Source organism: Opisthocomus hoazin, chromosome 19 (assembly GCF_030867145.1).
Source record: "Opisthocomus hoazin isolate bOpiHoa1 chromosome 19, bOpiHoa1.hap1, whole genome shotgun sequence".
Taxonomy (NCBI): Eukaryota; Metazoa; Chordata; class Aves; order Opisthocomiformes; family Opisthocomidae; genus Opisthocomus; species Opisthocomus hoazin.
The window spans coordinates 1,477,920-1,502,681 of NC_134432.1; the positions used below are offsets into that span (position 1 = coordinate 1,477,920).

General features: G+C 49.1%; 1 protein-coding gene across 1 annotated transcript; it reads left to right on the plus strand.

The window, feature by feature from the left end:
• Positions 1–22,526: 22,526 nt before the first annotated feature.
• Positions 22,527–23,465, plus strand: LOC104331064 (olfactory receptor 14C36). Its single transcript, XM_009936336.2, is given in 1 exon segment — positions 22,527–23,465. A coding segment is annotated over 1 exon segment (939 nt).
• Positions 23,466–24,762: the final 1,297 nt, after the last annotated feature.

Sequence of the window (24,762 nt, forward strand, 5' to 3'; positions counted from 1 at the left end):
GTCGTGGTTTGCGTCTTTATGCTGGCTTTTTACATTGTCTTTCCACAGCTGTTTCAGTCTGCTGCCACTCTTTTGTTTAGTATTTCCCTTGACTTCCTTCATCCTCCTTTCTATTGAGATCTTATTGAAGGTTAAGTTTTTGAAATCATTGCCTGTATTTGTAGGTATTGCTTGTTTTGCTTGAAATCTTTAGCTTTTTGCATAGCCTTGCTATGTCTGTTTTAGTGTGCTGCCCTCAGTTTTTAGTTTTTGCCTTGGTTTCATGAATCTTCCTCCCTTTTTCAAGGTTCATTTGACGTGTAAGATTTTGGAATCTTTGGGTGCCCATCAATATGACAGGTGGACACTGAAAGACCATGTGCCCGTGAAAACAAATGCTGGGTGCACACAAAGATTGCAGGTAACCATACAACGCCATGTGCTCACCTCGACAGTTGCCAGATGCCGACCAAAAGATATGCCAGGTGCCCACAATGATGCCAGTTCACCACCAAAATACCAGATGCCCAGAAAAAGAAAGGCTGGGTCCTGATCAAGATGATGGTGCTCACCAAAATAAATGCTGGGTGCCCAGCAAGATGCCACGAGGCTATAAAAATGCCAGGTGCCCGCCAAAACAAACGTGGGTGCCAACCAAGATGCCAGATGGCCAACAAAATAAAAGCTGGCTGCATAACAAGATGCCAGCTGGCCACCAAAAGAAAAACTGGGTGCCCATGAAGATACTGGGTGGCGAACTGAATGCCACATTCCCTACCAAAGAAATGCTGTGTGCTTACAAAGATGCCAGGGGGCCATGAAAACACCATGTGTACGCCAAATGAAGGCTGATTGCCTGTCAAGATGCCAGTTGGGCACCAAAAGAAATGTCAAGTAGCCAGCAAGATTGCAGGTGTCCAGCAAAAGAAATGCCACGTGCCCAGCAAGATGACACATGGCCAGCAAAAGAAATGCCAGCTGCCCATCAAAAAAAAACCTGCGTGCCCACCAAAACTCCATGTGGCCACTAAAACACCACATGCCCACAAGAATGAACGATGGGTGCACAGCAAACGAAATGCCAGGTGCCAACCAAAAGAAACGGTGGGTGCCAAACAAGATGCCAGGTGGCCACCAAAATAAATGCTGGGTCCCTACCAAGATGCCGGGTGCACAACAAAAGAAATGATGGGTTCCCATCAATATTCCAGGTGGCAATCAATACGCCAGGTGCCCACGAAAAGAAATGCCACACGGCCACGAAAAAACACCACGTGTTCACCAAAACTAATGCTGGGTGCCCACAAAAATGCCACATGCCCACCAAAAGACACACTGGGTACCCACCAAAAGACCACGTGACCAACAAAATTAATGCTGGGTGCCCAACAAGATGCCAGCTTGTCAGCGAAACGCCATGTAGCCACCAAAAATTTCACAGGGTGCCCAACAATATTCCAGGTGGCACCAAAAATGCCAGATGGCCACCAAAAGAAACGCCGGCAGCACACCAAAGTAAAAGCCAGGTGGCTACCAAAACTAGTGCCGAGTGCCCACCAAGATGCCATGTACCTGCCAAGAGAAACACCGGGTGCCCACCAAGATGCCATGTGCCCACCAAAATAAATGCTGGGTGCCCACCAAGATGCCAGGTGGCCACCAAAACACCAGGTGTAAATTAAAAGAAACTCGAGTGCCCACTTAAGATGCCAGGTGGCAACCAAAACACAATGTGCCCAGCAAAAGAAATGCCAGGTGCCTACCAAGATTGCAGGTGGAAACCAAAATGCCACATGGCCAAGAATAGAAATGCTCTTTGCCCAACAAGGTGAATGCCACGTACCTACCAACAGAAAAACTGGGTGCCGACCAAAGGACCATGTGCCCACCAAAAGAAATGCTGGGTACCCACCAAGATGCTGGGTGCCAAGGAAAAGAAATGCTGGGTACTTGCAAAGATGCTAGGTGGCCACCTAAGTGCTTGGTGGTGACCCAGAAAAATACCGGGTGCCCACCAAGACAGCAAATGGCAAACAGAATAAAAACCAGGTGTCCACCAAGAGGCCAGGTGGCCAGCAAAAACCAGGTGCCCACCGAAAGGGACTCTGGGTGCCCCCCAAGATGCCAGGTGCCTACCCAAAGTGACAGCGGGTGCCCTTTAAGATGCCAGGTGGCCACAAAAATGCCCCATGCACACCAAAAGAAATGCCAGGTGCCCACCAATCAAACACCTGGGTGCCCACCATGATTAATGCCACATGCCCAACAAAAGAGACACTGGGTACCCACCAAAAGACCACGCGCCCAGCAAAATCAAGGCTGGGTGCCCAACAAGATGCCAGCTTGTCACCAAAACGCCACGTACCCACCAAAAATATCACAGGGTGCCCACCAATATTCCAGGTGGCACCCAAAATGCCAGGTGGCCACCAAAAAAATGCCACCAGCCCACCAAAGTAAATGCCAGGTGGCCACCAAACTAAAGGCTGGTTGCCTATCAAGATGGCAGTTGGCCACGACAACACAACATGCCCAACAAACAAAATGCTGGGTGCCCACCGAGATGCCAGGTGCCCACCAAAGTAAATGCTGGGTGGTTAAGGAGATGCCATGTGACAACCTGGTGAAGAACTCGGACTAAGCATTTAGGTGGCAATCAAGATAAAGACTAGGTGCCCACCAAGATGCCAGCTGGCCACCAAAAGAAACGCTTGCTGCTCATCAGTATTCCAGGTGGCAACCAATACGCCAGGGGCCAACGAAAGGAAATGCCAGGTGGCCACCAAAACACCATGTGGCCACCAAAACTAATGCTGCGTGCGCACAAAGATGCCAGGTGCTCTCTATAAAGCCATGTGCTCACCCAGATAAATGCCAGATGCCCACCAAGATGCCAGGTGGTCTCTATAACGCCATGTGCTCACCCAGATAAATGCCAGATGCCCACCAAGATGTCAGGAGGCCACCAAATAGTCATGTGCCCAGGAAAATAAACAGTGAGTGCCCACCAAGATGCCACGTGCCCACCAAAATGCCACATACTCAACAAAAGCAAGGCTGGGTCCTTACTAAATGTTGGTGCTCTCCAAAATACATGCTGGGTGCCCAGCAAGATGCCAGGTGGCACCCAAAATGCCGTGTGCCCACTAAAAGATAAACTGGGTGCCCATGAAGATGCTGGGTGGCCAACTAAATGTCACATGCCGACCAAAATAAACGCTGTGTGACCACGTAGATGCCAGGTGGCCTCAAAAAAGGCATGTTTACACCAAATAAAGGCTGGTTGCCTGTCAACATGTCAGGTGGGCACCAAAAGAAACGCTGGGAGCCCACCAAGATGCCAGGTGGCCACCAAAAGAAATGCCACGTGGACAGCAAGATGACACGTGGCCTGCAAAAGTAATGCCAGCTGCCCAACAAAAGAAAACCTGCGTGCCCACCAAAACGCCATGTGGCCACCAAAACACCACATGGCGACTAAAACATTACATGCCCTCAAGAATAAATGATGGGTGCCCAGCAAACGAAACGCCAAGTGCCCAACAAAACGCCAACTGCCCACCAATAGAAATGGTGGGTGCCAACCATGATGGCTGGTGTCCACCAAAATAAACGCTGGCTGCGCACCGAGACGCCAGGTGGCCACAAAAATACCACGTGCCCATCAAAACGAGTGCCGAGTGCCCACCAAGATGCCAGGTGGCCACCAAAATGGCATGTGGCCACCAAAAGAAGTGCCAGGTGCCCAACAAGATGCTGCGTGCCCACCACATGGAACACCGGCTGGTCACCAAAATGCCAGGTGGACACCAAAATACAACGTGCCCAGCAAGAGAAATGCCAGGTGCCTACCAAGATTGCAGGTGGCCACCAAAATGACACATGGCCACGAAAAGAAACGCTCTCTGCCCAACAAGATGAATGCCACGTGCCTACCAACAGAAAAACTGGGTGCCAACCACAGGACCATGTGCCCACCAAAACGCCCACTCTATAACGCCATGTGCTCACCCAGATGTCCACAAAGATATCAGGTGGCCACCAAATAGTCATGTGCCCAGAAAAATAATCACTGGTTTCCCAGCAAGATCCGAGGTGCTCTCCAAAAGAAAGGCTGGGTGCTCATCAATATTCCAGGTGGCAATCAATACGGCAGGTGCCCACGAAAAGAAATGCCAGGTGGCCACCAAAACACCACGTGCTCACCACAACTAATGCTGGGGCGCACAAAGAGGCCAGATGGACACCAAAAAGCCATGTGCTCAGGAAAATAAATGCTGGGTGCCCACCAAGATGCCTGGGGCCCACAAAAATGCCACATGCCCACCAAAAGATACACTGGGTGCCCATCAAGATGCTGGGTGGCCAAATAAATTCCACATGCCCACTGAAAGAAACGCTGTGTGCCCACATTACGCCAGGTGGCCACCAAAAGAAATGCCAGCTGCCCACCAAAATGCCACCTGCCAACCAAAATAAATGCCACGTGCTCACCAAAAGAAAACCTGGGTGACCACCAAAACACCATGTGGCCACCAAAACACCACATGCCCACAAGAATAAACGATGGGTGCCCAGCAAACGAAATGCCAAGTGCCCAACAAAACGCCAGGTGCCCACCAATAGAAATGGTGGGTGCCAACCACGATGGCTGGTGTCCACCTAAATAAATGCTGGCTGCACACCAAGATACCAGGTGGCCACCAAAACACCAGGTGTAAATTAAAAGAAACTCGAGGTGCACACTAAGATGCCAGCTCCACAGGAGGAAGATGCCATGAGGCTCTCCAAAGAGCAGGGCCCGATGGCCCCAGTGCCCAGGAGGGTCGGTAGGCAGTGCCAGGCTGTAGCCTTGGTCCTGGCCTCATTGCAGGAACTGATCTCCTCAAACTGCTCCGAGAGGTACTTTTGGAAGAGTCTCCTCCGCAGGAGCAGTTCCTCTTGGGGGCGGAGGATGTGAGCAGCCTGCTCGCCATTGGTCTCGCCGCACAGCTTTCTGAGGACGCCCGGGAGCTTACCATGGGCCTCGCTGCTCCCCCCGGCTCTTCTCCCCAGCTCCTTGGCCAGCTGCTGCTGCAGGTGCCGTGCCTGACGGACGGCATCATCGCGTGGCTGCTCCAGCTCCTCCTGCAGCTCGTGCAGCTCAGCCTCCTTGGAGCGCAGCAGATGGCAGATCTCCACTGACCGCAGTCGCCGGTTCAGCTCCTGCAGCCGCTGCAGCTCCAGCTCCTGCCACTGCTCCCATGTGGCGTGCAGCCGTCGGGCCAGGAGCTGCTGCTCCCGCTTCACCGCATCCTTCATCTCGCGTGTCTCAGCGATGAAGCAGCGGAGCCGCTCGTGGCACGACTAGGCTGTTTAAGTAAAACAGTTAGCATAGCTGGACAGGCCGCTGGAAAGGACAGCTAAGAATAAACATGATGTGGGTTAGCAAAAACAAGATGTGTTCAAGGACATGGAGGCGGTCTGTTGCTATTGGCGTTAGTGCATAGTTACCAATCATAAGGGAATATGGGGTGCGTGAACAGCGCGTGATTTATGTCTGTAGCCTATCCGAATAAGCGTGATTGCGTGCGCAGATATGAAAAATGTATATAACCACACAAGCGGAGCAATAAAGGGGAATCGGCTGTGCATTGTATCAATGTGTGAGAGTCATTCCTGTCCCTGCATGGATGCTGAAACTTGGCAGGTTACAGTAACTTTTATATTATATTTTTTTAATTGTTTGTCAGTGTTCATAACCCAATTAACTAAAATGACAATAGTATTTCATTTGATAACATCTTTCTGGTAATTAATCTTTTAATTTTATATCAGAATGACTGAAAAGAATTTTAGTAATTTTCAGTTTATTTCTGCTCTCCTGGAATCTAACAATGAAAATTAAATCTTTACCCTTTCAACTAAACTAAAACCCACTAAGTTTACAGTTAAAGGCCTTGTACAGTTCAACCCAGTTCAATTAACTTGCTATGTTAATATCAAAACTGAAAATGAAAGTATGGGAGCTCCCCACGGTGGGGCAGGGAGAAGCTGCGGGTGGGAGAAGCAACTCCAGGCAGGAGGGTGTTCTTCTGCTGTCAAGAGGGTGCTGCGTGGGTCAGGGCTGCTTACAGCTCCAGATGACTTCCAGGATATTTCCGAGGACACTTTTCAAGGAGAAGGTCAAGGCAGGGATTACTACAAAGAGATGAGCTTTTCTGAGTCTGTTTTCAGTTTCCTACTTTTAAAGGATTTGGAAAAGGAGCTGTCACGCTTCACCAAGTCTCTGAGACTTGTGGGCTGTAACGTTGAGTGATGAGTAGGTCTTACAGGAACCCACTAAAGTGACTAATTTCCACTGGTCTGTGATACTGTTATCGTTACCTTGTTCGTGCTGTCAGGCTCTCTGGGGATGGGAATTGCTGCAGCCAAGTCAGGCACCAGTGTTGTGATTCCTCCCGTGCACGTGTGTCCATGGGAATGAAGTGTCCAAGCTTTCCTCTAACCTGTAGGGCTGTGGGTGGAGTATTCTGGGGACTGGGGAAGGAGCTGAGTCTCTCTTATTGAGCTATCTTCAGCAAGACACTTGGGTATCTCCTTGGGGTGTCCTTCCTAGCTGTGAGCTTCACTTCATGATGCAAATGTTTCCTGTAGCATCTTGGTCTTATCCGAATGCCCCATGGAGAACTGCAGAGATGCCACAACTGAGGAAATGCTGTGTGTCCTTGGTGAGAAGCGGGGTGCTGACACCTTGCTGAGGTACTGTAAAACGGTGAAACTTTTAGTGATCTGTCCACTCTGAGCAGTGTCTGGTTTCTTTTCAGGGTAAGACAAGAATATGATTGTCCTTTGACACCCACAAGTGCAGGAGCAGGGCACTTTGGAATAATCTTATCCATCCTTCCCTCACCTCACCCTTAGCCACAGAGAATCCCTTTGTCTCTTAGGTCTTACAGTCTCTAGCTCAAAGTGCAGCAGAAAAGCTGGGGATTGCTGACTGCAGAAAACCAAGCATGATGTCTGGGTAGGAAAAGGTTCTCCAAAACTCCTTTCTAACCCTCACATTCTTTACAACTGGGAGTGCAGATGCTAACAAGTCTCTCTGTGTAAGGCGTGGTTTACTCTGATGGATTCTGAATATCCAACCCAGTCCCCCTGTCCCATTCCCATGTACCCACTCCAGCAGCACAGGGATGACCTCTTGAGAGCCTGCTCGCAGACACCTGGCTACTCACAGCCCAAGGAGCCAGCACAAAATAAAGCTCAAGTCAGGGACCTGAATGCAGGCTTCCCCCCGAAAAGGAAACCATGTGGAAGTGTCAGAGCGACAGAGCAATGGCATTGGTTTTGCTAAAAGAAGCATGTCCTCACTTGGCACTGTCTTTTCCTTTTTCAGCAGTGCCCCATGTCCAGAGGCAGCAAATGTCCAACGGCAGCTCCATCAACCAGTTCGTCCTCCTGGCATTCACAGACACACGGGAGCTGCAGCTCTTGCACTTCTGGCTCTTCCTGGCCATCTACTTGTCTGCTCTCCTCAGCAATGGCCTCATCATCACTGCCATAATCTATGACCATTGCCTCCACACACCCATGTACTTCTTCCTCCTCAACCTCTCTGTTCTTGACCTGGGCTCCGTCTCTACCACCCTCCCCAAATCCATGGCCGATTCCCTCTGGGACTCCAGGACCATCTCCTATGCAGGATGTGCAGCACAAGTCTTTCTGTTAGTCTTTTTGATCTCAACAGAGTTTTCTCTGCTCACCATCATGGCCTATGACCGCTATGCTGCCATCTACAAACCCCTGCACTATGGGTTCCTCCTGGGCAGCAGCACTTGTCTCAAAATGGCTGCAGCTGCCTGGGGCAGTGGGTTTCTCAATGCTGCGCTGCACACTGTCAATACATTTTCCATACCCCTCTGCAAGGGCAATACTGTGGACCAGTTCTTCTGTGAAATCCCTCATATCCTCAAGCTCTCCTGCTCACATGCCTACCTCAGAGAAGTTGGCTTTGTCATGTTTGCTGCTTTTGTATTTTGGTGGTGTTTTGTTTTCATTGTGCTGTCCTATGTGCAGATCTTCAGGGCTGTGCTGAGGATCCCCTCTGAGCAGGGACGGCACAAAACCTTTTCCACGTGCCTCCCACACCTGGCTGTGGTCTCCCTGTTTATCAGCACTGGCGTATTTTCCTACCTGAATCCCCCCTCCATCTCCTCCCCATCCTTGGACCTGGTGGTGGCTGTCCTGTACGTGGTGTTTCCTCCAGCAGTGAACCCCCTGCTCTATAGCATGAGGAACAAGGAGCTCATGAATTCCCTGAAGAAAGTGATGACTGTATTTTTTCAGAAGAATTACACCCTCTATATTCTTCTGGAAATTACTCATAACGTAACTTCTCATAGCCGCAGCCTGTTTTCCACCATTTGTTTGGGGTTTTTTTGTTTGGTTTGATTTTTTTTTTTTTCTAATTGTGATATTTTCCACAAAGAGATGTCATTAGTTGTACCATTTCTACACCAGTATCTATCATTCTTGTGTGACCCAGAGACTTTCAGGACTCACAGTCTCTCTCTATTTAAATAAAGTAAAGTACCCTGCACTGACTGGTTTGTCCAAGATCCTTCCTCAGACCTTTTCTGGAACCGCAGGGACAGTGCATTTGTGCAGAGGTGGAGAGGAAGAGCATCCCAGCACAGCAGCACGACCGGGGATAACCAGTGCTTACTCTTTCCAAAGCTGTCCTTTCCATCTCCACATGCTGCTTCTGAGCCCTTCTGTTAGTTTCAGGCCTGAGTGCTCCTATAGTTTGGTCATAATCCTGCAGTTAAAAGTCCTCTGACCACAAGCCAGGACAGGCAATGGGCATTTTTGTGACAGAGGTGGCCTCCATAACAGCAGTTCTATCATGAAAGGGGATCTGCTGAGTGCAGTGACTGAAGGCTTAGATCTTTCAAAGTTGCTCTCAAGAACATGTCCAAGCAACAGACTCTGAAGAGGCTCGTTGTGTTGCTTGTTTCTCCATGGGCTCAGTGTGATGAGATCAGGGTCCCTGTATAGTTATTAGGGAGTGAGGACTGGTTCAGGCATTACTTGTTAGCGTCCAGCAGCCATGCAGGTGGTGAATGGTCTCCAGTCAACCTGTCTGGGACACTAGTATGTGTTAGTGCTGATTGTAGATGAGTGTTTTCTTGGAGTGAATTGAGAGTTTCTAGAATCTGGTGATGGCAGAGTAACATCTGCACACCTCCATAGATTTCTTCCTGGCCAAGCCGTCCTCCCTGATGACCTGCTATGGCTCCAAGGGTCTCAACAGTACTTAGAGACTTTAAGAGCCCTGACCAAACTCATAGAGGACCTCCACCCAATCCCGCTGCCCAGGGGCCCAGGGGCTTTCTTTAAGCTCAGGCCTGGGCCTTCAGTCCCTGTCTGATACATGATGCAGTAGCAGTGATCTGGCTTTAGCCATGCCTTGCTGTGGAGCCTGTTCATCTGGACTCAGATGCAGAGACTGATATCCTTGCTGTGTCCTGGATCTGTGTTGCCACTATGGACCTGCCTGGCTATCACTTGACTGCATCTGACCCTGCTTACGCTCATCAACCTGACCCTGACTTGTGTATTGACTTCCATGTGGGGCCTTAGCCCTGACTGATCCTCACAAACCTGGCTGTGACCTGGAAACTTGTTTGACCCTGGTTGCCATCCCCAGCCTACTCTGCTCACCTCACTCAGTTGTTGTGGGATGAGGCCCAGGCTGGCAAGGCCGCTGCCCTGCTCCCTTGTTCGCTGTGTTAAGCCCCTTGGTTCCTGGCTCCCCATCCCTGAGGGTGCAGCCACCCTCTCTGCATCCTGGCACAGGCCTTGTTGACCTGGAAGAAGAAAGTCCTTCTGGTTCTGCTTCTACAGATGTGAAAGACCTGGAAAGGACATACTGTGCACCAAGCATCCCTTTAGGCATGTAGGATTTTGAATCCATTTACTGAGAAGAGGCAGAGCAGAAGCCAGGTCCTAAGGTAGAAGAGAAAGGAGAAAATGTTGCTTCCTTGTTTGTTTTTTTAAGTAAATGAAATGGTGAGTGGTCCCATCTTTGGGGGCTGTCAAAATGACATGCCCTTCTTTGGATGTGAACAGGACTTTCAGGCGAAATGGGAGCCGTTTCCAGGAGCCATCCTGACCATGTCTTCCCTCTGTGGAATTGTTGGGATGGGGGTCCTTTCCTTCAGGTTTGCGTGTTCCCATGGCAGATTCGTGCAGCTCATCACAATACTCCAGCTCCTTGGCTTTTCTATGATCGTGTCCAGGTCAGCAGCATTGCACATACCCATGCAGCTGTCTCCCATGAGTTGCAGGTCCCTGTGGTTCCTCAGGCTTACCTGTATGCTGGGCACATGGATTGAGGGCCTTGGGAAGAAGTCAGCTGTGGACTGAGGGCAGAGGGCAAATGGAGGAAATGGTGAAGCATGGAGGCATCTGCAAAGACCCTCATCACCCATGTGTAGTGAACAGTGCTTATTTCTGCAGGCAGAGACTTCACTGCCAGCCTTGTTGTCCCCCCAAATTAGGGTTCTTTTACCTGGTGTGAGAAAAGCCAATCAACATACAGAGTCAAGATATTTACTTACTTCACGTCTGCGCAGAGATGGTTGCTAGGTGGCAACTCCACAAAGCTACCACATTTTGCCTAACACATGGTTAACTTTTATAGATTTTGAGCGTCAGTTATCAGAACTTTTGTAATTGTGCTTAATCACCCTCTTTCCCATTGGTGCTTACATGTCTTGTGTTTGTTTAAAGTCACAGTATCCATTCTTTTTTGCTGTGCATGTTCCATGAGGAAGGGGCTTTTTTTTGGTAGAGAGCTTTTGCTACTTGAGGGTGAGTTTTCTAACATGCTAATTAGGATTGTTCAATCATACTTGAAGTAGTCTTCTCTTTATCGGCAGTTTTGTTGCACTTAGTACCTTGTTTTAATTACAGCTGTGACTCTTTAAGGCTGTCATGCTAGTCCTTATCAGTTTCTTGTATGCTTTTGCTATCCTCCTCTTAGTTTTTTGTCATCAATCCCTTAGCCTGGAAATTTGCAGGAACCTGGACTGAGGTTCCATAACTGCTGGGGAAGGAGGAAGGGCTTGTGATACACACGGAAATGCAGGGAGACACTGGGGTGTGCGTAGAATTCATTCTGTTAAAGGCAGGAAGAAGACTTGAATTAGTGTGGAATAGGCTGAGTCTGGAATTTGAGGCAGCAGAAGGAGGACGAGCACTTCAGTGCCGGGATGCGGGGAGCAATAGCAGATCCAAGCAAGTCTGTGGCTGTGACATCTTGCGTGCTAGAGAAGCATTAACAGGACATTGGAAAAAAGCAGGTGTTGGGAAACTGAGAGACGTTGGCAAGCCCTCAGGTAAACACAGCTTTTTGTTTGAAGCAACAGTGAATGAGGACAGAGGGACATCAGGAAAGCTTGGGAGATCCGAGGGTCGGAGTGAGGTGGGGAAATGGGGCAGTAGCTAAAGTCTGCAAGGAAACGAGCACAGGCATAGGACAGTGTAGGACAGCCTGTGGTGGGGATGACCAAGGGTCTTGGGCCAGCCAGGACCACACCCTGACAACAAAAATGAGGTCTTCATCCTCTTGGCTATGGCTACTCTCCCTTCCACTGAAGACCATGAGAAGACATCAGTGCCTTACAACCCGAGGGCACTGTTGACTCCTCACTCACCCCCACAGAGCCTGGGAGGTTTCCCACTGCTCTCTTGCACTGAACAGTCCACACCCCACATCACACTGCTCCAAAGAATAGCCACGAACTTGTTGTGAGTAAACAGATCCCGATTCCCAGGGGATGGGGGTCAGGGCTTGACTGTCCTGCTTTGCAAAAGACATCGAGGCCTTCCACAGCCACACTCCACATCTGATTTTCCACCTGTAACCCGTGCCTCTGACTTCCTGCTTCACCCTGGAGGATGCATCAGAGACGGTCACCACTTCCTGTAATTCCCTCCACGATCTCTTTGTAGTGATGGTCCTCAGTAAGGCTTGCTGACATCCTTAGAATCTTGGAGAGTTGCTGCCAAATTTTACTTCTCTAGAGACTTGTTCAGTCTTTCATGATCTGCAGTTAAGGAATTCAGCACCAGAGGGCTCATTAACATTCAAAATGCCTTAAGCCAAGCCTCTAGGAAGAATTTCACTTCAAGTTCTCAATTCTTCTGTGGTTAACTAAAGAGCTTTCAGGAGCAAAAGTCAAAGAGAAAATACTCCATCACTAAACAACAATAAGAAACGATTTTTCCCCGTTTTTTTTGATTCTTTACACATTACTTGATGTCAGCAATCTCCATCTCAGATTAATCCTGAGCATCTCCTAAGGCAATCTGAATATATATGAAAATCAAGACCCTTTATTTACGAAAATCAATCAGTCTTTGCCCCTACCTGGGACTCACAGAAGCCTTGTTCCAATCTCAGCTTCCTCCCCTTAAGACTGTAGATACGGGTTTCAGACCCTTGGCACAAACTCCCACCAGTTTTACTTGGAGAAAGAGCTGTGTGTAGACACAGAAGGATCTTTCTTAATGGCCAACAAATAAAAACACAGAAAGGCATAGTTCAATTTAAAAAATAATCATTCTTCTACTGTATATTAAGTCCACTTTACCTCCATTGAAGTGAATTTTTCCACAGTAGATAACCTTAGACCAATGGAAAACACCTTCTGTGTCAAGCACAGATCCCAAGATCCCCCCAAACACTCCCTGTCCCAGACTCTGTGTTTCCTCTGTGCACACAATGATCTATCCACTAAAGTCACAAGCTCCCTCAGTTCACAGGGTGAAGAAAGGAGAAGTGCTCTCTTTTGCACAGCCAAATTTGCACTAATCCCAATATTTTGGTGTTACAGGAACATTACCAAGCATACTCTGCAGCTGTGGCAGCACGCCACAATAAGTTACGGCAGTCACAAAGCAAGCAAAGCAAGGAAAACCAAGCAGAAGTACAAGCACTTGAATGGTTAATCATAATATTATTATATCCCCTTGTCCCCCATCCCCAGAGTCTCACTGGTGAGGGTCTTTTGGCATGTAGCTCCTTTGTTATTCTGATTGGTCATCATGCGTCTGTTCACATGACCTTCACGCTTATCAAAGAGTTGGATTTTTCCCATCCTGTTTCTTCGTTCCTTTCCTCCTGTTTAGCTCAAAGATATGGCTCTAATCCATAAAGATCGTCAAGGCCTCCTGCAGCCCAGCTGATTCCCACGTGCAGCCTCTACTCCCACTCATTTTTTATTTTCTGCAGGGTAAACTACATGTGTCTCCAGTGTAGGGGAAGGCAGAGAATAGAGTTATCTCATCTGGTGTTGGACACTTTGTAGTTAATTGCCCAGGCTTCCCTTTCTAGTCAAGAGAAAGAAAACAGCTCTCTTAATGGAGATGCCTTGGGCTTCCCTGCCTGTGCACCAGCTCCTCCTGCACGTATGGTTCTATAGGACCTGGGGTCACATTTCCCAGTCCCACGTGGGGTCTTCAGCTACCTCAGGGTGTCTTGGAGGCAGTGCCCACCTCTGTGTGGCCGACTGAATCAACCCTTGAATGAAGACGTTAGGTGTACAATGGCATATCACTATGGGCCTCCAAGTGCCAGACCCCAAGTGAGGCCTGGAGCACAGGGGGGCCAAGAGGCCGAAGTCACACCCAAGGTAAACAAAGTGACTTCTTTTTTCAAGAAGGGATAAAAGGAGGACTCAAGCAATGACAGTTTGGAGCAGCTAATCCTGTCAACCATTTACAGGTACATGAAGGAGAAGAGAGTCATCAGGAGCAGTCAGCATGGCCTCACAAAGGGGAAGTCAGTTTTAGCTGACCTTATAAACTTCTCCAATGACATGACTGTCTTGGTAGATGAGGAGAGAGGAGTGGTGAATTACCTTTATTTCAGGAAATCTTTCAGCACTGTACCCCTATGATATCATCATATAGAAAATGTTAACGTCTGGACTAGTTGAGAAGAAAGAGAGGTGGACTGAAAACTTGCAGGCCTAGAGAGCGGCAATCAGTGGCATGAAGTCTAACCATCCACTGCAGGGCTTTCTCCTCCAGGGTCCTGCCTTCAGCCACAAAGGCCTGGGAGAACACAGAGTCAAAGAAGCCATTGAGTACCTGAGCCCTACCTGCTCCTACTCTAATGAAGTTCAGCAGCAGGCCTGTCACCGAAAATTCGGGAATAAACCTCGTAACACCAATGTAGTGTTAAAAGGCAGCATTCTTTATTGCGACGTCGGATGCACGGGGGATAATTCCACTCGCATTCTACCAAAAGTCCATATTCTAAAAATTTCGTGATTAACCCCTCCAATCCTTTTCAAGCCTCCCACTTAATAGGGTATTGTTTTTGTTTTACCGGTTTGGATCCAGGTTTCAAGGTCACTTTTACCGGTTCTGCCAATTTGGACCGTCCCGGAACTTCATTTGCCCAAACTAAGGGCATTACTGTGCTTTCCACCTCTTCTGGAATTTGCTCCTCCTTAAAAGAATCCTGTAACATAAACACTCTCGCCTCTATGGCTTTTGATTCTGGTATCAATAATTCAATTTCTCCATCTTTAAAATTTATTCGTGACTCTAATTTGCTTAATAAATCTCGTCCTAACAAAGGCAACGGACATTCAGGCATATATAGAAACTGGTGAGTTACCCACTGTTTTCCCAACCTAAATTTCAACGGCTCTAAAAGGCCTGTTTTCTCTTTGCCCTGTCGCACCAAAAACATCTACAGATTTATGACTACATTTCCCTTTACATGTGTTTAATACCGAATAAGTGGCCCCTGTATCTACTAAAAATTCGAATTCCTCATTCCCTAGCTTCAATGTAACCAGGGGTTCAGCTAGGGTTGACTTCCCCGGTCCTCTTCACGATTCCTCATCCAGAGTCATCAGCTTGATTGCACGGAGAGTCGGACCTAACTCTCCAGCTTTAGGGCATTCCTTTTTCCAGTGTCCACGTTCCTTGCAAATAGCACACTGATCTTGTGCTAATTGGAGATTCACCTTCCCTCTTTCTCCAACAGTTATTCGTCGTCCTCTTCCTCTACCTCTCCTGTTGTTTCCAGTTAAGGCTGCTAATAATTTTCCAGCCCTCCGCGCCTATCTCACTTCCTTTTCTTTCTCCCTATTATTATACACAGTCCAGGCTACTTCAAGCATCTTACCCAAATCTTTAGATTCAGGTCCTTCTAATTTCTGGAGCTTCTTTCTAGTATCTGGGGCTGATTGACCTGTAAATATGGAGGCCAATTGTGTTGCTTCTTCTGGCTTTTCTGGATCCAAATTAGTATATTTTCGGGCACTCTCTTTCAGCCTCTCCATAAAGGCTGAAGGGGACTCATTTAGTTCTTGTCTCACCTCATAGATTTTTGACCAATTTATTGCTTTTGGCATCACGTGCTTAACACCAAATAAAATCCACTTTTGATATCTAGTTAACATTCCCCTGGGTCCCGGCTGATTTGGGTCCCATTCAGGATCTGAGGATGGGAAATTTTGATCCACTGTTCCCTGTAAATCCCCATGATCATGCGCTCCTTCCACCTGTTTTCTAGAATCATTCAATACCATTTTCTTTTCAGTGACATCGAGCAAAGTATCCAATATCACTTGCAAATCATTCCAATCAGCGTCTTGGGTTCTAATTATTGTTTCAATAACCTTTGCTACCCTTTCAGGGTCCTCCCGATATGTGCCTGCAACTTCTTTCCATGACCTTAAATCAGTTATTGAAAACGGAACTTTCACTACTATTGGACCATTATTCCCTACCGCTTCTCGGAGAGGAGCTTGGAGGGCAGCCGGTTCAGCCACCCCCCCATCCTTCCCCGTGTCATTCCTGAAACCAGGCTGGATTCCCCTACCCCCCTTCCATAGGAGGAGCAGAAGGACTATTAGCCTACAACTCCCGATCCTCCTGATCGCCCCTCCATCTCCAGCGAGATGCGACCATCAATTCAAAATCATCCTCCTCAGACTCATATTTCAAACATTCCTTGCCAACACTACAAGCAGCACAACATTTCTTCGAGCCCTTTTCACATTTTCCCTTCTTTAAAGCCATCACCATTGGACCGTGGGGACGTATCCCACACTGTCTTTGCCATTCCGGATGATTTCTCAATGAGAAAAACAAATCTACATATGTCATCTCTTCCCATCTACCTTCCCTTTTACAAAACAACATTAATTGCAAGATAGTATTATAACTCAGTATCCCATTCTTTGGCCAACTCTCCCCACCATCCGGAGTATACTTCGGCCACCACCGACTGCAGTATTCAATCAATTGCTTCTGAGTCAAAGGATCACCCTCCAGATCCTTCCAGTGTTTCAGAATACATCCCAAAGGTGTACCCCGTGGGATGGGCTTTTTGCTCAGAAATGTGCCCATCTCCCGAATGACCAGTGGTTGTGATTGTGCACTATATCACAGGCACTAGTCAAAGGGACCCCAGCTCTTGTGGGAGCTCCCTCTTGGATCCCAGCTCCCTGCCGGAATCTTGAAGACTTCAACCCCCCCAGCTGAAGACTCCCCCCTTGGGGCCCACTCCACCGGCTTTCACCGAGCAGAGACTTTCCAACCCTGCGTGGCTTTCACTGCGACTTACGAGCAGCCTTTAACCCACGTTACTTATTAGAAGAATGCCTTAATTTAATTCCAGGGGACTTACTTGGAATCCTTCGGTCCGGGGATCAGAGGTTCTCCTCGAGAATCCCTCGATGCCGGCTGGAGGTCCCGTGTTCCCGCGGATCCATCGGTATTCACAAGCGGGGTCCCATCTCGGTCACCAGAAACTGTCACCAAAAATCCAGGAATAAAACCTCATCACACCACTGCAGTGTTAACAGGCAGCATTCTTTATTGCAGCGCTGGATGAACGGGGGATCATTCCACCGAACATGCATACCCCATACCTTTTCCGTGCAGTTTATATAGATCAAAAATATACATATTCATTAGATTTCCCAATCCACCTATACATATGCATAACCTATCCCTTTCATATTAAAATCAATTCCAATAAGTCATTTCCATAGACTCCGCCCCACTGTGCTTGCGCAGTGCTTCCTAGTGGTGGTCGTCGGGGGTCCCAAGATGAAGGCTTATCCTCTTCATCACAGTGTTTGCTGATTGACCTTTGTTTCTGCGCAAACTCAGTTCTCTTCTGGCTCCCATCCACACAGTAGGGTCGTCTTGACTGGTTCTAGGCGACTTCCAGTTTTTATTACAAACTCACCTCTCCGTTTGGAGATGCATGATTCTCCCCTTCGGTTAATTTACTATAAATGCACCTGCAGCTATTAGGTAACGCTATTTCTATTTATTATTGTTTAACATTAATGGCTAACTAGAGACTAGAGTCTCTGTTCCTACTGTTCCCAGACCTAGTGTCCAGACGGGTTGGGCTGTACAAGGGACATAGTAGCAGCATTGTTCATGTTTATGGTGAACTGATTCCATCACCTTGGTTACAGCAGTAACAGGACAGTGCTGTAAGGGAACTGCTTCTTATCCTTGATGATGACAATAAACTAAAACTCTTTAATTTCCTTCCCAATAGTTGTTCTGTATTTAAGTAATTGCTCTAAGTTCTCAGTAGCTAGCCTCTGGAATGAAGTTCTTAGAAGAGTGCTTTTCCTCTCATTGCTACCTCTCTGTTATCATTTCAATCTTACAGCCCTTAGACACAATTGCCCATAAACCTTCTAGCTCCATGCAGTTTCTCCTTATTTTTGTCCGGAGGAGGAAATGAAGCAAGGGAGTTTTTCCTTTTATAGCCGAAGACAACCAGGTTTGTGCAAAGGAATGGAGAATGGCAAAATCTTCCTGTGCTATGCAGATACAACACCATTACCTGCCTTTTCAGTCTCTGAAGTCATAACTCCGCAGCAGGGAGCGTGGAAGCTCTCAGGTCCCTTCATCTTCCCTGCCTTTCAGCATGTGAAATGAAACTAACCGAGTCAAAAAGTTGGTTTTATTTCTGTTCACAACATGAAACATTGCATACGTCAGCAGATTGGCCCATACAGCCAAAGAAGAATCACACTTTGCTGGACAAAAGCACAGCTGTCTCCAGGAATCTCAGGAGGCAAGGCATGGTGGTTCCCAGGCTTACTAAGCTGTTCAAATGCCTCATCTGTGCTTCTGCAATGATGGCTTCAGTGCCTGGCTCATCTATAGACTCTCTACATGGATGCTGACATTTCTTGAGTGACCTGCTCTGAAAGGATTAACATGGTAGGCTGTTAGTTTCGGAGGGGTATCAGGGTAGTAAAAGTGCAGAACTTGGCGTTGGACAAATGAAAAGGGAAGAAAAGGATGTGGTCAGGGCTGTTTGGGGGCACCTGTGGAGCAGCACTGCACTTCCTGTGAATTACTCCTGGGGTCAGGGAGAACCTGGGAGTTTTCCGTAATTTGGAAATATCAAGAGCAAGGAAGGGTAGCATCATTCAGGCCAGAAGGGACCCCAGGAGGTGTCTCAACCAACCTTCTACTCAAAGCAGAGTGAGACCAGAGCACTCAGGGCTTTATCCAAACACACCTTGATTGCATTCCACGACAGACACAGTGCACATTCCCTTGGAAAAAGCTTCCAGTGCTTAACCATCCTCATGCTAGAAAGGTTTCTCCCTATAGCTAGCCTTCATGTCTGTTCTTGCAGCCCATTGCCGCTTGTCCTTGGACAAGAGCCCAACTCCATCTTGCTGGGAACTGTACAATGCTGTTGTATGTCCCCCACAAGATCTTCACTTCTCGAGGCTGAACAAGGCCAGCCATCTCAGCTTCTTCTCACACTACTGAAGTTCTCCAAAGCTGATGGCTTCAGCACTGCTACCTTGAATTGGCTTCAGTTCATCACGGTCTCTCTGGCATGGTGGGATGTCAAAACCTAGGGGAAATATTTTGGATACCATGTAAAGAGTGCTGAGCAGACTGGCTGTGCTCCTGCTCATACAGCCCAAGATGCTGCCTTGTTTACTGGTGGCTCATGTTTTGCCTAATGAAACCCAAAAAACATAAGATCCTTTCCCACAGAGCTGCTAGAAGCCTGAGCAGTCCCTGGGCTTAATCATTGCAGGGTCTTAGTCCACCTCAAGGTCAGGACTCGTTGACTGTCATGAGGTTCCTATTGCGTCATCCCTCCAGTCTGTCAATGTCCCTTGGGATGGCAAGCTGGCCTCTAGTGTAGTGGCTGCTCTCCTGAATGTGATGTCTTCTATAAATGCTGTGAAAAAGGACTGTCTCATCCCTGGGTCATAAAAACACATTGAACAGGGCAGGTTGAACACAGACCCTTGCAATTCCCTGCTAGTTACAGGTCCCCAGGGCGAGTATCAAACTCTGACCATGTCTCCCCATGTCTGATCATCCAGCTGGTTTTTCTTACCCATCATCTACTTATCCACCCACACAGACCATAAAATCCTGTCCTGGACACGAGAATGTTGTGGGAGATGATGCTGAAATCCTTGCTGACTTGCAGTTAAAAGCTGCTTCCCAATGTCCAGACCAGAAAGAAAAGAGGATGGCCAGGCACAATCTGCCCTGGGTAAACCCAGTCACCTTCTCTTTCTGACACCCAGAAATGTGACCCAAGCACAAACGCTCTGGGGCACAGCCATTGGTTTCTCTTTTAAACTTTTCTGAAGCACTCAACACTCATTGTGATTCCCTGGAATTGCCTTATAGGTTTAGACTGGTTTGTCATTTGGGCTGTCCCTGTGCTTGGGGGGTGCTGCCCTTGAAGATCAGCTGTACCAACCTCTGCCACCACACCTCGGCAATGGGTTCGGTCAGTGCCACAGCTCTGTCTCTGACATTAACACTGCATCTTATCCTGTCTGTGCCCCTGGCTGAGGGCATTGCTGCACATTTTGGCTGAAACACAGATGCTGTCCAACCAGGCACACTCATATTTGATGTAAGGAAACCTGGTACCAAGGGTCCAAGACCCCATGTGTGCAAAGGTTTTGTTTCAGAGCAGAGACATGGCATGGACAAAGGAGAGCTGAATGTGTTTCTAGCCCTAGAAATACAAATCCAAAATGAAATGCCAAAATTGACTCAAGTGAAGTCATCCCCCTCCAGCTTGGAAGAACAGATGTTTCAATGTCACCTTTCTGGTGTCCTGCCTAAATAGGAGAGAAAAAATATCATTCTCATGCCCAGCTCCTTTTCTCAAGGCATAATGACCGCTGGTCGTAAGCTTCTCTCCCCAGCTGAGGAAGGGAAGGTCAGTGATTCCTTCCGCCTGTTTCACAGCAGGTTCCCCTGGAGCCCCAGGAACATCTCAAGGGAGTCCAAAGGGAACAGAAAGAGAGATGCGTTGGGCTGTTCCTCTGCTGCTGAGCTGGGCTGGGCTCCTGGGGTGGAGGGAGCTCATAGCAACAGGACAGTGCTGCAGAGAGACAGCTCTGCCCAGGAGCAGCTCCTCTGCAAAGCACAGCACGGCTGAGGGCACTGCCTGAAGGCACCGAGGGGAGAGCAGTGAGGCAGAGGCAGGTTATAGGCAATCAGGAGTAGGAAGACCTTGAGCTGAGACCTGACTGGGCGAGAGCTCTTCACAGCCCTCTGCACGGTAAGTCACTGGATGCAGAGCAATGCAGCTCATGTTCCTGATGGCATCTGAACAGCCGGCACACCCTACAGCCTGTGAGATCAAGAGGACTCTCACAGTGACTCCAGTGTAGAGGAGGAGAATGTGCTCCTGAGCAGGGCTTCCCTGCTGTACCATCAGAGGGACAGGGTGTGACAGCTGCCTTCTCCTGAGGATGGCTGTAGGGGTGTGAAGGTGGGTGTGCAGATGGGGGTGCACAGGAGAAGATGCAGGTGGAAGGATTGACTCCCAGCAGGGCAGGGTCCTTCAGCTGTGGAGAGGGTGCTGTGTGGGTCAGGGCTGCTCACAGAGCCAGCTCATGCCCAGGTCATTTCCAAAGGGACTTTTCACGAGTACGTTCAGTGCAGGGGATTCCTGCTTGAGCCTGTGCTTTCTTGAATCTGCACTTCCACTTTTCTCTGGCTCTGCTTGGTGGCAATGGGAACCCATCTGTGCAGGTCAGAGCAGGGGCTGAGACTCTTCAGCCATCACACTGAGGTTTACGAGGAACCTCAGCAAGTGCCTCTACCCCTCACCAGCCTGCAGAAAAAAACATCACCTTTCCACTTTCACCAGGATTTGTGTGACCTGTTCTTTCAGCCCTGCACACACAGAGTTGTTGCAGAGCAGAGCTGTGCCCACGGGGACTAGGATGGGGTCTGTGAGCATAGGCAGGGAAGAAGCACGGGGCCAAAGAAACAAGTTCCAGCAGGTACAACTCCAGGCAGTGGAAACCTGGGTAGGGAGGTTGGGAAAAGCCTATGGAAGTCCCATTGCGGGGGAGACCCGGGCACCTCTCGGCCATGCCTTTCAGGATAGACTCCTTCCCTGAGCAACACATCTCTTTTCTTCTCTCCCACGTAGCAGAACCCTTAACTTGTGGGGTCTAGGCTATTAGTCATTTCCTCATCCAGCAGACCAGCAGAAGAGATGAAGTGCATCTCCTCTGCCATGTGCCCAGTTCCCACTTACCAGGGCCCAAGGGTGTCTGTCCTGCATTGCTGATGTCTGGGAGATGGTGTGCAGAGCTGGGTAAGGGAAAGGTTTCCTGAGTGCCCACCTGTGCCTCTCCCACCCTTGCTCAGATGTTCTTGGAATTGCTGTCAGGCTCTCTGGGAATGGGATTTTCAGCTGCAGAGTCAGGCACAGACCCTGTGAGTCGTCCTATGCAGAAGTGCCCACAGCCGTGAGGTGTGCCAGCTTTCCTCTAGCATGTGAAGCTCTGGGCAATGCAGTCCAGGAGGCTGGGGAATAAGCTGACTCTCCTTTAATAAGCTGCCATGGTTGGGACCCTTGGCTGTCTTCTTGGGGTGTCCATCCAAGTGGAATGCAACTTCCAGGGGACACTATGAGCCATGTGAGTCCTTGGTTTGAAGTGGGGAATGGAGATTTTGAAAAAGGGTGAGTCATTTCATGATCTGCAGTGCATCCCTCTGCTTTTAGCAGTGTCTGGTTGCTTTTCAGGTTAACACAGGGGTGTAATCGCTCTCGATCTTAGAAAGGTGCAAGTCCAGGGCAGCTTAGAAGAAGACGGATGCATAGACCAGCTCCCCTTTCCACACCATACCAGCAATCCTTTTGCTGGTAGGATTCACTTTGTTCTCCCTGAATGCAGCAGAAAACCTTTTCAAACTGCCTTTTGCCATCCCCGTTCCTTAGCACCCAGAGTTGCAGAGCAGGGCTGACTCCTCAGCACTCAGCAGGGAGCACCACTGCTCGTCACGGCACACTCAGCCAGCACAGACCAGGCCTCCAGCCACGCAGCTGAAGGCAGGTCTGCTAAAAAAGGGAAAGGGGGTGGTGTGTAGCAGTGGGGGCGAGTCTAGGAGAAAGGGCTTTGACTTTTCTCAGAGAATTGTACCCTAACTTGTCACTGTCTCTTTCTTTCTGGACAGTGCTTCATGCTGAGTGGAAGCAAATGTCCAACAGCAGCTCCATCACCCAGTTCCTCCTCCTGGCATTTGCAGACACACAGGAGCTGCAGCTCTTGCACTTCTGCCTCTTCCTGGGCATCTACCTGGCTGCCCTCCTGGGCAATGGCCTCATCATCACTGCCATAGCCTGTGACCACCGCCTCCACACCCCCATGTACTTCTTCCTCCTCAACCTCTCTCTCCTTGACATGGCCTCCATCTCCACCACTGTCCCCAAAGCCATGACCAACTCCATTTGGGACACCAGGGTCATCTCCTATGCAGGATGTGCTGCCCAGGTCTTTTTCTTTCTCTTCTTGATTGTAGGGTAGTATTGTCTCCTCACTGTCATGGCCTATGACCGCTACATTGCCATCTGCAAACCCCTGCACTATGGGACCCTCCTGGGCAGCAGAGCTTGTGTCCACATGGCAGCAGCTGCCTATGGCACCGGGTTCTTCAATTCTCTTCTGCACACTGCCAATACATTTTCACTCCCACTCTGCAAGGGCAATGCTGTGGACCAGTTCTTCTGTGAAATCCCTCAGATCCTCAAGCTCTCCTGCTCAGACTCAGACTACCTTAGGGAAGTTAGGCTTGTCCTGGTTAGTGCCTGTATAGCAGTTGGTTGTTTTGTGTTCATTGTGGTGTCCTACGTCCAGATCTTCAGGGCCGTGCTGAGGATCCCCTCTGAGCAGGGACGGCACAAAGCCTTTTTCACGTGCCTCCCTCACCTGACTGTGGTCTCCTTGTATGTCAGCACTGGTATGTTCACCTACCTGAAGCCCCCCTCCAGTTCCTCCTCATCCCTGGATTTGGTGTTGTCATTTCTGTACTCGGTGCTGCCTCCAGCTGTGAACCCCCTCATCTACAGCATGAGGAACCAGGATCTCAGGGTCATACTGAAGAAGCTGATTTGGCCAGTTCCCCCTCTGCAGAAATAAGCTGCCTGTGTCTCTTCAGAAGAGATTTTTTAATTAATCTCTGACACATCCTATACATGGAGCATTTTGTCTGTGGCAATACTGTTAGTCCAGGAGTGTCTGCATCCACTCAGCTTCCCCAGAGGCCCAACCCACATTGTCTCACCTAGAGGACTTTGTACGTTGCTCTGGCAGGACAGTACAGCTGGCCTCATGTATTATATATCTGTAATAAAAGAGTATTTTCTCAGTACCAATATTTTAATCCTGGGCTCTTCTTCCAAAGCTGAGGTCAGGATATCTCACGGGTGGGTGTCAAGAGGATGGGGCCAGACTCTTTTCAGTGGTTGCCCAGCAACAGGACAAGGGGCAATGGACACAAACTGAAGCAGAGGAAGTTCCGTCTGAACACGAGGAAGAATTTCTTCCCTCTGAGGGTGACGGAGCACTGGCACAAGCTGCCCAGGGAGGTTGTGGATTCTCCTTCTCTGGAGACATTCAAGACCCGCCTGGACAAGGTCTTATGCAGTCTGCTGTAGGTGACCCTGCTTTGGCAGGAGGGTTGGACTAGATGACCCACAGAGGTCCCTTCCAACCCCGACCATTTTGTGATTGTGTGATTCTGTGATTCTGTGATTCTGTGATTCTGTGATTTTGTGAACAGGCTGAAGCAATCGCCCCTCCGACCACGTTGAACTTTGCTTTGCCGTGTGTTCAGGGCTGTAGGGCATTCGGCAATGTGTTAGTGGATGAGCCTGTGCGGATCCTTCACATGTGGGTGCACATTGCCAATGGACATGATGAGTGATCCACAGGGATCTGCCTGGGATTATCTCCCTGTAGCTTTCACCTGCCACTGTCCTTCAGGCAGCACTGCCATCTCAGGGCAATGCCCAAGATGACACCCCTGGTCAAGAACAGAGCTATTTCTGCATGCACCAGTTTGGACAGGCTTTTCTCTTACTGGTGTAGCAGGAGCTGCCTGGGGAACCCTCAGGGCAGGAGCCTTGTGCTCGGGAGAGGGACTGGTACAGAGGGGCTGTCAGCTTTAGGCAAAAAGATTCTCTTTGAGACAAGGCCAGCAGACACAGGGAGACGCTGGCCTCTGTTTCCTCATGCCATGGCTGGTCCCAGCCCTGGGACTGATGGGGAGCCTGAGACTCCTCTCTGTCCCTCAGGACCTGCTGTACTCATCAGAGGGGCTGTGGGGTGAGTGGCCAGAGCTCTACCGCACCCTGTTCTGGGCACTGCTATGGGACCAACCTGACTGGGCTGCTCTGCTGGGCTGGGGATGGGTCAGTGGAGATGGGGAGAGCTG